The sequence below is a fragment of the Microcaecilia unicolor genome, chromosome 2 (genome assembly GCF_901765095.1).
Source record: "Microcaecilia unicolor chromosome 2, aMicUni1.1, whole genome shotgun sequence".
Taxonomy (NCBI): Eukaryota; Metazoa; Chordata; class Amphibia; order Gymnophiona; family Siphonopidae; genus Microcaecilia; species Microcaecilia unicolor.
The window spans coordinates 402825370-402837887 of record NC_044032.1 but is presented as its reverse complement, the minus strand read 5'-3'; the positions used below and the strand labels follow the sequence as shown (position 1 = coordinate 402837887).

General features: G+C 44.0%; 1 protein-coding gene across 1 annotated transcript in view; it reads right to left on the bottom strand.

Annotated features, from left to right (window-relative positions):
* NAAA (N-acylethanolamine acid amidase) overlaps positions 1 to 12518 on the bottom strand; it is a 158860-nt gene that overhangs the window by 68981 nt on the left and 77361 nt on the right. Inside the window, exon 4 of the mRNA XM_030190650.1 lies at positions 4299 to 4389. Within this exon, the coding sequence (XP_030046510.1) occupies positions 4299 to 4389 (91 nt within the window). The remainder of the gene's footprint in view (positions 1 to 4298; positions 4390 to 12518) is intronic.

Sequence of the window (12518 nt, the reverse complement as noted above, 5' to 3'; positions counted from 1 at the left end):
AGTGTGATGACTCACTCTTGGGGGTTTCCATTTCCAAATATAGGCAAATGCTTTTTCCGCAAGGCCTGAAAAAAGGATTTTGGAATAGAAAGTGGAATGGCCATAAAGAGATATATTAATTTTAGGCAAACTGTCATCTTGAGAGCCGCTATGTAGCCCAACCAAGATATCTGAAGGCCATTCCATCAGTCCAGATCTGCAAAGAGTTCCTTAAATTTAGGGGGGGGGGGGATTTATATCATAGATCGTTTGGATAGAGGTGGTCAGCCGGACCCCCAAGATACTTGCGGGATCCAGCGGACCAGCGAAAGGGGAAGAAACTATGCACAGGTTGAATGTCCTTGGATGTCATGGTAAGGTTAAGAATTTCCGATTTCTGTACATTGATTTTGAACCCAGAGACTCGACCGTACGAGGTTAAACTTTCAAGCACTGTTTGCAGAGGAGTAGAGGGGTGTGTCAATGTGAACAATATGACATCTGCGAGCAGCATAATCTTATGGACAGACCCTCCAACAGAGATCTCTGATACCATCGGGGAGGTGCGAATTAAATATGACAAAGGATTGATAGAGCAAAAAGCAGGGGGGATAGTGAGTGCACAGTCCTACCTAGTGCCCCGGAAGAGTTCAAAGGAAGCGATGATGGCACCGCCGAGCTTAAGCATAGCCAAAGGGTATTTATAGAGTGCCTGTATGCAATGTAGAAAAGGCCCTGACAGGTCGATATTCCATAAAACTGTCAACATAAAGGGCCATGATACCTTACCAAAGGCCTTCTCTGCATCTAAGGACACTAGAATGGCAGGATCCAAGCACCACTCCACAGCAGCAATCAGATGTAAACCCCTCCTGGTGTTATTAAATGTCTGTCTGCCCTGAATAAATCCTGACTGATCTTCATGCACCAGAGAGGGTAAGAGCTTCTGTAGTCTATGTACAAGAATTTTGGTAACGATTTTATAATCTGTACCCAATAAAGAGATTGGTCTATAAGAGCTACACAGGTGAGGATTTTTATCGGGTTAAGTAGGATTGTTACCGCAGGCAACTGCTATGAATGAGGTAGAACTGTGTCCTCACCAATAGAGTTATAAACCTTGGTGAGCAGCGGAGCCAGCAGACTTTTAAATTTTTTATAGATCTTATTACTAAAGCCATCATATCCCGGAGCTTTACCAACTGGAAGATGCTTAATGGCCCATAGTGCCTCATCTAGCAATATAGGGCCAGAAAGAGGTTCAGCCTCCAAGGGAGTCAGGATCGGCAGAGAGACAGAAGCCAAAAAGGAATCAATTACAGCCTGGGAAGGAGCATCTTCTAGAGTATAACACCTGTATCAACATCATTAAGTACACCAGCGACCCTGATCAAACGCCTTACGGAACTGTGTAAGCCACATTGAGCCTGCAAAAAGGTGGGAAAATGTGGGGTACAAATGCAACAAATAAATAACTAAATAAAATAAATAAATCATCCAGGATTTTATGAATGTAGTTATGGGTGGTCTGTCGCTTCAATTTATGAGCTAATAACTTGTTGGCCTTATTATTAAACTCAAATTATTCCTGATCAGTGCGATTAAGTCACTCTAATAGTATGGAGCTCTAACTCATATAAGACTAATCTGGCTTTATGTAAAGTTGCACGATGCCTATCGGAGCCCCTCCCCTGCTTGCAAAGGCACTCCAGAGAAGCTCTCTCATCTCAAAGGCGCTGCTCACACTGGCAGCTGTCTTTATGAATGTGGGCCTGCAAGAAGATTAAATGTCCCTGCATGACCACCTTCAAGCATTCCCAAATAGTAAATGGGGACAGTTCAGAGTTATCATTAAAATGTAGATAATCTAAGAGGTGCTTTTCTATTGTAAATTCTCTGGGTCATTCAGCCGCCACGGTACAGAGACGGGTCTTCTAACTCGAAACACCAGATGAACTGTGAAAGGAGCATAGTCAGACCAAGTTTTGTGATGAATTTCTACTGCATGAACAGATCTAGTCTGGAATAGGTGTCATGCAAGGAGGAATAGAAAGTGTAATCTCGCTCATTGCCATGCACCTCCCTCCAAATATCATGTAGGCCCCAATGTGTAACAAACAAGTGCAGGCAGGTGCGATCTGTCCTAGCATATGTGACCTGTGGAGCAGAATTATCTAGACTCAGCTTAAGGGTAACGTTAATGCCACAACTGTCAGCTTTGTGAGTCCCTGTGCCTAGCAGTGATCCCGGCTGTGAAGACTTCAGCCCTGGATTCTGCTTGGCGGCCGAGCAACCCCGAAGTTCACCCCAAGTGTGGCCAGCCGACAGGACTTACACGGAGAGACCAGAGGCAGGGTGCCAAGAAGGGCCTGCTGATGGAAAGCAGAGGGAACATATCCAGGTACTGGCCGTGGACCACGGGCTGGTAACAGACGAGAGAGTAGACCAGGTGCAGGTAATGAGTCACAGGCAGGCAGCAGACAAGGGAGTAGACCAGGTCCAGGCAGCGTCGTACAGGCAGGCAGCAGACAAGAGAGTAGACCGGGTCCAGTCAGCGTCGTACAGTCAGGCAGCAGACAAGAGAGTAGACCGGGTCCAGGCAGCGTCGTACAGTCAGGCAGCAGACAAGAGAGTAGTCCAGGAACTAGCAGGGTCAGGAGTCAGAAGTACAAACACATACAGAGCAGAGGAACGATTACCGATTAGAAGCCGAAGCAATGCAGCATAGGAGGACCGTCCTAGAAATAGTGCTGATGTCTGACGTCAGCAGGTACCAGCTGGTGAGGAGAGCAAGACAAAGGACCAATGGCAGTGAGGGAGAGAGGAGGTAGCCTGCCCACGGAGGAGACCAATCCCCGCGGAGCCGGGGGTGTGGCCACGGCCCGGGGAAGCCTGCGAGACGGAGTGCTAGAAGGGCAGTGGTGCTCACAGGACCGGTGGAATGCCCGCAACACCAGTGCGAACACAGCGTTGCTGGAAGGGATGCCGGACCTGCTACGACGGCGGGCGTTCCCGTGCCGCTGGAGCATCCTGTCTGACCGGAGGTGAGGGACATGACAACAACCCACTATCTATATTTTTAGCCAGAATATCTAATATGCAGGTAAAGAATGTCCCCTGATTTTGACTCAGGTCAGGTGACCCTTGCCTTGAGTGACCTGTTGACATTTGGGTTGCACGGCGCAAGGTTTCAGGACACCTGGATGCAGATTGTTGTCCGATGCAGATGGAAAGGACCCGGGATCCAGATCTGGGAACAGAGGTTGGGCTTCCTCCAGAGTTTTCAGAACATGTAATTTCCCTTCAGAGTAATGTTACCAGCAATATTTGATGCCCTTGTCCCTGAAGTATTTAGTCAAAGGTCATTACGGTGGAGTAGAGTTAAAGCCGCTAGGTCTTAATAGGGGAAGTGAGAGGAAGTTAAGGAGGAGTGGAGGGAATGAGCGAGGGAACAAGGAATGAGAACTTTGTGAAGGTAGGCTGGGGCAGAGGGCAAATTACCTTTAAAGACCAGACTAAGAATTTTGAGCTTGATGTGAGCAGACACAGGGAGCCAGTGTTCGGATTGGAGAAGAGAGTGACATGGTTGAAACAAGCAGGAGCTTTACGGCAGTTGACAGAATGAGCTGGAGCCTCTTTAGTGCATACAGAAGACCAGTATACAGGGAACTGCATGCAGCTTAGCCACTATTCTATAAAGGGTGTAGATCTTTAAGTGGGTCTTTTACAAAGGCACACTAGCATTTTAGCATGTGCTAAATGCTAGAGACGCCCATAGGAATATATGGGCGTCTCTAGCATTTAGCACATGATTATTTTTAGCGCATGCTAAAAACGCTAGCATGCCTTTGTAAAAGGGGCTCTTATAGAATAGTGCCATTTATAGTATCTAGTCCTTAGCATGCAAAGTTGGTCACCCAATTTATAGAATAAGGACAGTTGAGCACACAACTTAATTTAACATCTGGCTGTTAATTGAAGCCTTATCATCTACATGTCAATACAATCAACATCTGCATACGCCATTATTTGCATGTGGAGATGTTTCTAATATAACCCCCTGCATCAACTGACTTACCTTTATCCATGTTTGTTTACAGCCTCAAAAATACATCTAATAAAACTGGTGAGGCAATACTTCCCTTTGCGAAACCCATGCACTGTCCAATTGCCTCAGATCCTTCACCGATTCCAAAAACAAGTTCATTGCTAGCCCAAGTAGCTTTCAATGGCTATCACAGCCCTTGGCAGCCACTTTGTACAACTACAGTTTATGAGTTATAAGTTAGAATACAAAAGGCCAAACTCTTTGCACTTACCACGTCGATTACCAGAGACTGTAAACTTATGTGGACTTTGCCCGGTCCATAAACCTACGTAGCCAATAAAGGTTGTCCCTTTGTACTTCACCTGAAAGGACATGAAACTTTTCTTGAATGCGCAAAACAGGTAAACTGGCAATACTCAGTTTCTTTGAGTTTCACTACATTAACAAGACAATACTACAACTTTCCAAGCACTGCATGCAACAAGGATAGGACTGTTCTTAGCAATGTTAAAACAAATGCAGATGCAAAAGGATATCTCAGGAGCACACAAAAGCACAATCCTTTCATTTAAATCCCAACAAAAATTATTCTTAACGAGGAAGGAAAGCAAACTGCTGAAACACTTTAATAAACCACTGACACTCTATTTTATTTACTAGCCCCTAACCTGACACAGGAAACACATCAAAAAAATTCTAGCTAGCGGTGGATGATTTTCTATAGATATACAAAAAGTGCAATTCCTGTTCTGATCTGTGAATAAATATGGCTCTGAAAAATATGCCATGCAGCTCACAGGTATACAATGAGCTGCGTGGCATTTAGCAAACCTTAGTAAAAGCACTCCTAAGTGAAATGATTTGTTCACCTTCATCTTGCAAGGGTAGAATTTGGGTTTTATGTCTGTTTGTTTACATAAACTAAAATTTTAATATTTAGGAATCTCAGCTCTAATTTTAAGCAGTCCCATTTCTGTAGTTCTTCAAGGAAAGCGTTAAGGTATTATAGTAAGGCATGCGCTATACTTTATCAACGTCCACATATTCTTATGGATGTTGCCAACATTTAGCGCGTCCTAAATATTAGCACACGCTAAAAACGCTAGCGTGCCTTAGTAAAAGAGGCCCTATATTTGGTGCTACTGAGCCAGGCTCAAATCCAGGTGCTGTTCCTTGTGTCACTTAACCCTGCTTTGCCTCAGGTACAAAACTAGATTTTAAAACCTTTAGGGACAGGGAAATAACTAGTTATCGGAATGTAACTCACTTTGGGATACTACTGAAAAAGGTGCGAGCTAAATCCAAATAAAGCTATTATCTGGTTACTATAATATATTTTCATAGGAAACTGCTTACTTTACCAATTTACAACTGGAATTTTTAAAATAATTTGGAAAACTCTAAACTACTTTTCTGGAGTTGTTTCAGCTGAGATCCCATTGATGTCTATGTAAAACTGTGGTCTTACCTGCTAATTTTCTTTAAGTCCAACCAGACCAGTCCAGAATTCATGGGTTAGGCCTGTTACCCAGTAGACGGAATAAAAAGAAAAAGAAGAATCCGCAAACGAACACACAAAACAAAAATAACAGAAAAAAAGAATTGGGGAAGACCAGTTGGCTTCCAACACAAGGGCTAAACATTTATTTTTAAAAAAGCAACTCACTAAAAACTGACTCAATGAAATCCTGCGTTTTGGCGAAAAGATGTTTGCCTCAGGAGTCAAAACAATTCTGCAAACAATATCCAAACAATATTGATAAGAATGTAAGTGTGTTGTTTCAGGCAAGAATCCGCAAACGAACACACAAAACAAAAATAACAGAAAAAAAGAATTGGGGAAGACCAGTTGGCTTCCAACACAAGGGCTAAACATTTATTTTTAAAAAAGCAACTCACTAAAAACTGACTCAATGAAATCCTGCGTTTTGGCGAAAAGATGTTTGCCTCAGGAGTCAAAACAATTCTGCAAACAATATCCAAACAATATTGATAAGAATGTAAGTGTGTTGTTTCAGGCAAGTCTTATCACTGTTATGCGCCTCACTCCCATAATGATTAGCATGCCATTTAAACCCAATACTGTAAGCATACAACATCACCAAGATGAGTCTCAATTCTTAGCAAATCTTCTTTAATGTGGTAACTTGAACAAGGAGAAAATAAGTCAGTTTGTTGCTTGAAAAGTATTGTAGCCTCTGCTACAAGAGTACACTGTCAACCAGTGTACCCCAGGGAGAGTGATTTCCGCACATGCTGAGAGATAATGCTATACAGTACAGTAAGAGAAGTAAAAAAAAAAACTTGATAGAATTACAAATTGTCCATTTCTTTGAAAACAAGGAGTGTAGTACAGATATGTCCATGTTAAAGAAAAATTTTAAGTGGGTCCCACTGGGGATACCAGACCCCATCATTTCAACTTTCAACAAGTGTGTACTCAAAGACAGAAGAGTTGGAAAACAATAGACCGAAAAAGTGTTTTTATAATCTATCAAAAGGCAGAACATGATGAAATGATCTCTTTATCAAAATAAAACAACACTGTCATAAAACCAGCTGACAAAGGTGGAAGAATTATTGTCCAGAATAGAGAAGATTACGTGGGAAAAGTTGAAAGACAGACATCAGATCTAGAATACTATGTACCTCTGGGAAAAGATCCAACTATTGAACTACAGCAAGATATTAGTGAAATTGTTCATTTGGCCCATGGTGCAGGTTTTTTTACATCAAAGGAGGAGAAGGACTTCCTTTTGGTACAGAAGCCGGTCATACCAACGATTTACACTTTGCCAAAAATCCACAAATCGTTGACAAAACCTCCAGGCAGTCCTATCATTTCAGGCAATGGTTCAGTTCTAGAGTCACTTTCACAGTTTGTGGATTTCCTTTTATGTACACGTTCCTAATATTCCATCATACGTCAGAGATTCCTCACATATGATCACATTATTGGATGATTTTGAAAGTGATTTGGAGAGCATCATATTAGTTAACCTTGATGTTGATTCATTATACACCACCAACATACCACATTTGGAAGCATTAGTGATCATCGAAGTTACATTAAAAAATAGAACAACAAATCGCTGTATACCTAACTTTCTAATTATTGCCTTTGCTACACTAGCACTTACTCGCAATTATTTTGCATTCCAAAGAAGATTTTATCAACAAATCAAAGGAGCAGCCATGGGTTCGGCCATGGCACCTGATATTGCGAACCTCTATGTAGCTAATTTCGAGGAGACATTTTTACAAGATCATCCATTTAAAATCAGAGGTTATTTTTTATAGAAGATACAGAGATGATATTTTTTTACTTTGGAAAAGGACAGACACTAGACTACACAAATTTTATGAGTGGCTTAACATGTGTGATAAATCTACATTTCAAAATGCAATTTGATCACCAACAGATTCCTTTCTTAGATATCCTCATCACAAAAACAGAATATTATTTTGTGACAAATGTCTACAGGAAGCCAACAGACAGAAATACGTATTTACATTATCAAAGCTTTCACAATCGCAGCCAAAAAAATAATTTACCATATTCACAATTTCTACGCCTACGTCATTAATGCAACTTTAATGAAATCCCAGTTCCAAAAGAGAGGACATCCCATTTCATGCATAGCTAAATGTCTCTGGAAAGCTATGGCCCAAGATAGGAAAACATTATTACAACCAAAGAAAGTACATAGCACACCTGATATTGTGTGCACAATGAAGTTCTCACAGTATTCCCAAGATTTCCGTAGAATAGTATAGAAAAATTGGCACGTACTAGAGGCACTTCCATGTTTCAAAGAGCTGAAACCTACAATAGCTTATTCCAGAAATAAGAACCTTAGAGAGAAACTAGTGCAACCAAGCCCGTTTCGTCAAAAATGAAACGGGCCCTAGGAAGGCTCTTGTCTAAGCGATTTCTCCTCTCTCCCCTGCCCTCCTCTCCATGTCCTGCAATTCTTCCCTCCCCTCCCATCCTCCCCATCCATGTCCCGCGATTCTTCCCTCCCCTCCCATCCCCTTCATGTGCAGCGATTCTGATCTCCCCTCCATGTGCAGCGATTCTCCTCTGCCCTGCCATCCCCTCCGTGTGCCGCAATTCTCCCCTCTCCTCCCATCCCCTCCAAGTCCAGTGAATCTCCTCTACTCTGCCCTTCCATCCGTGTCCCATGATTCTATCTTCTCCTCCCATCCCATCCATGTCCATCGATTCTCCTCTGCCCTGCCCTCCCCCCTCGATGTCCCGTGATTCTATCCTCCCCTCCATGTCCAGCGATTGCCTGTGCCCTGCCCTCCCATCCATTCGTAACATCCTGACATCAGCTCGCCTCCAGCGTTCCCTTCCCTCACTGTTCTGCCCTCCTCTAATGTCATTTTGTCTTTACGCGAGGGCGGGACAGTGAGAGGGAAGGGAGCGCTGGAGGCTTGCTGACGTCAGGATGTTACGAACCCAGACAGCCATAGAATGCTGAGGTACAAATTATTATATAGATTGGTACCCTCGACATTACCAGAAAAAGACACAACAGACATTTTAATATTTGGCCATTCTTGTTGTGGTAAATGCACAGTCTGCAAACATAGTCTTACAATCGAAAATTTTGAACACCCTATCACTAAGAAAATGTATTTCTTGAGACATAATATAGACTGCAATTCGATAAATGTCATTTATGTGATCATCTGTCCATGTCAACTATATGTAGGAAAAACAAAACGTATGATTAAAACTAGAATCATAGAGCACAGGAGTTGTATTAGTCGTAATATACAATCTGCTCCTTTAGTGTCACATTGGCACAATTCAAACCACACAATTGAAGATATCAAATTGTTTGTAATAAAACAAATACAGAAAAAATGTAGAGGAGGTGACCTAGAAAATATACTCTTGAGAGAAGAACAAAATTATATTTTTAAACTAAATACAGTTATACCCCATGGTTTAAATATTGGCTTTGATTTAATGCCATTTCTTTAAAGTTTCAGTTTTTAAGGATGGTATTTATATGCTACTAGTAAAAAAGGCCCGTTTCTGTTAGAAATGAAACGGGCGCTAGCGAGGTTTTCCTTGGAGTGTATGTTTCAGAAAGAGCGTGTGTGACAGATGGAGAGTGTGTGTCAGAGAGAGAATGTGAGAGAGAGAGAGAGAGACAGAGTGTATGTGTTTGTGCGAGAGAGTGTGTGAGAGACAGTGTTTGTGTTTCTGTGTGACACTGTGTGAGAGAGAGGGACAAAGACAGTGAGTGTGTGAGTGAGAGTGTATGTGGCAGACAGAGAATGAGTGACTGCGTATATGGTGTGAGGAACCCCCTCACTCCCTCCCTCTCCCCTGCCCCCTTGCAGCCAGGCATGTGCAGCGACCCTCCTCTCCCCGTGTTCCCCCTGCAGCCACCCATGTCCAGCATCCCCCTGCAGCCACCCATGCCCATCAACCCTCCTCTCCCCCTGCAACCACCCATGTGGTCTCAGCCCCCACCCCCTCAGCATCCCTCCTGTCCCCCTGCAGGCACGCATGTGCAGCATCCCTCCTCTCTCCCCTGTCCCCCCTGCAGCCAGCCATGTCCAGCGACCCTCCTCTCCTGTGCAGCCACCCATGTCTGAGGACACCCCTCTCCTTTTTCCCTGTTCCTCCCCTGTGACCAGTCATGTCCATCGACACACCTGTCCCCCCTGATGACCACCAACCCTTTTGTCCCCCTGCCCGCCCTGCAGTGTCCATTCTGTATCCCCTGTCCCCCTTGCAGGCAACCATGTGGTGTGTGTGGAGCCCCATCCCTATCTCCCTGTTCCCTACCCCCCTGCAGCCACCCATGTGCAGTGACCCTCCCCTCCCCTCCCCCTGCTTCCTTCCAGCCACCCATGTCCAGCGAGACCCCCCACTTCCCCCCCCCAGCCGGCGCAGCACCCAAAGAAAGCCCCTTGTCCCCCCTTCGCGCATCATCCGACCCCCCCCACCGTGGCACATCACCAAGCCCCTCCCCCCTCATCAACCCCCTTGCTACCCGCAACCGCTAATACAAACTGTGTCCGGCGGCTGCTGCTTCTGCTATTCAGCAGCAGCAGCCCGTACATAAAGAAAACCCAAAAATAAAAATCCTCCTAAAACGCACCTCCGTTGAGAAGCATCTCACATTGGCTGAAGTCTCAGCATGCGCTCCTCCTCTCCCCTCTGACGTCTCGGCGTTTCTCCGGGGTCCTCCGGCAGGGGCACTGATGTTGAGGGGAGAGGAGGAGCGACTGCAGAGACGTCAGCCAATGTGAGATGGTTCTACATGGAGGTGCGTTTTAGGAGGTTGTTTTTTTGTTTGTTTGTTTTCTTTATGTACGGGCTGCTGCTGCTGAATAGAAGCAGCAGCAGCCGCCGGACAGAGTTTGTATTAGCGGTCGCGGGTGGCGAGGCGGTCGATGTGGGGAGGGAGGGGCTTGGTGAAGCGGCGGGGAAGGGGTTGGGTGATGCGGCGAAGAGGGAAGGGGGTAGGGGCTTTCTGATGCCCCGTTGCACGGGTTGTTGTGGCGATGCGGCGGGGGGGGCACTTAGAGGTGCACCATCGAGGCTGTTTGGGTGTGCGTGTGTGTTTGTTTGTGTGTGTTTGTGTGTGCATGTGTGTGTGTGCGTGTGTGTGTGTGCGTTTGTGTGTGTTTGCGTTTGTATGTGTGTTTATGTGTGTGCGTTTGTGTGTTTCTGTGTTTGTGTGTGCGCGTTTGTGTGTGCATGTGTGTGTGTGCGTTTGCGTGTGTGTTTATGTGTGTGTGCGTTTGTGTGTTTCTGTGTTTGCGTGTGTGTCTGTGTTTCTGTGTGTTTGCGTTTGTGTGTGTGTTTATGTGTGTGCGCGTTTGTTTGTGAGTTTCTGTGTTTGCGTGTGCGTTTGTTTGTGTGTTTCTGTGTTTGTGTGTGTGCGTTTGTGAGTTTCTGTGTTTGCGTGTGCGTTTGTTTGTGTGTTTCTGTGTTTGTGTGTTTGTGTTTGTGTGTGTTTATGTGTGTGTGTGTTTGTGTGTGTGTTTATGTGTGTGTGTTTATGTGTGTGCATTTGTTTGTGTGTGCGTGTGTGCGTTTGTGTGTGTGCATTTGTTTGTGTGTGTGTTTGTGCATTTGTTTGTGTGTGTGTGCATTTGTTTGTGTGTGTGTTTCTGTGTGTGTGTTTGCGTTTGTGTGTGTGTGTGTGGGGGGGGGGGGTTGTGGGTGGCTTTTGTGGTCGTGTGGTTGGGGAGTTTGCCAGCAGTCTGTAGCGATTCCTAGGCAGGGGGAGGAGTACGGAAACACTCCCCCTGCCTGGGTCGTTGTTTGTTGGAGGGGGTTGCCAGTTGGTAGGGGTGCCTTTATGGATCCCTTTACTCTCTGTGTTCCGCCCTCGAGGGCGGGGCAGAGAGACATGGTGAGTTGGATGGCTTCACCACCATGAACTTACGAACTGTTTAGGGATTTTGCAGATGGCTTCAGCAGGTTGTCTTCAGAATGTTGAGGTAGTGTTTTATGTACAGATGGGGCGTGGCTGAGGGCGGGTCTATGAGTGAGGGTGACTGGTCCTAGCCTATGAAGACTACAGGATTTTTGTGCTTCTCTGCCTTGGAGTGAGCTTCAGAATGTTCAAGGTGGGATTTATTAATATAGATTATAGCACAACTTTACAGAATACATATGTACATATTTTGTTTTTAGTTGGAAATATATGTATACAATGTGTATGTTCTCACGTAAGCTGCTTTTATATCTATATATATTTATATTTTTACCTTCAGATTTTTGGTTTTGATGGTTAACATATTTCTTTTAAATGTTTATTTAGTCTTTTATTATTTTTTAATCATTTTTAACAATTTGAATGTCCATATATTTTTTTATGTAAGACACATTTTTAACATCCCATTTAATTCATTTACACTTTAATAATTTAAATTTTATTTCATCCAAATACAAGACAAGCCACATAAGACCACAAAAATGTATTTCGTTGCTTATTATTTTATTATTTCATTGATTATTTTATTATTTGTTTAATTAGGAGATATTGCATGAGACTACATTTCAGTTTTTCGCACATACACAGCCTCAATATACATTTTTCCTACTTATTTAGGCAGTCTCTACTTCTCTCTCTTTTTTCTCACCATCATCCTACAACTCTGACGTATTCTCTTCACGTTACTATTTTTCAGTGACGTTCAGACTTCCCTGGAACCATAAAACGGAGGTTTCAGTCCATCTTCCCCTTTTCCAAATTTGAACTCTTGCAAGTCCAAGCGCTATACAATGTATCTATCAGAAGGAAGGTCTCTCCCAGAGTGGAGGAGTAGCCTAGTGGTTAGTGCATTGGACTTTGATCCTAGGGAACTGAGTTTGATTCCCACTGCAGCTCCTTGTGACTCTGGGCAAGTCACTTAACCCTCTATTGCCCCTGGTACAAAATAAATACCTGAATTATGTAAACCGCTTTGAATGTAGTTGCAAAAAACTCAGAAAGGCAGTATATCAAGT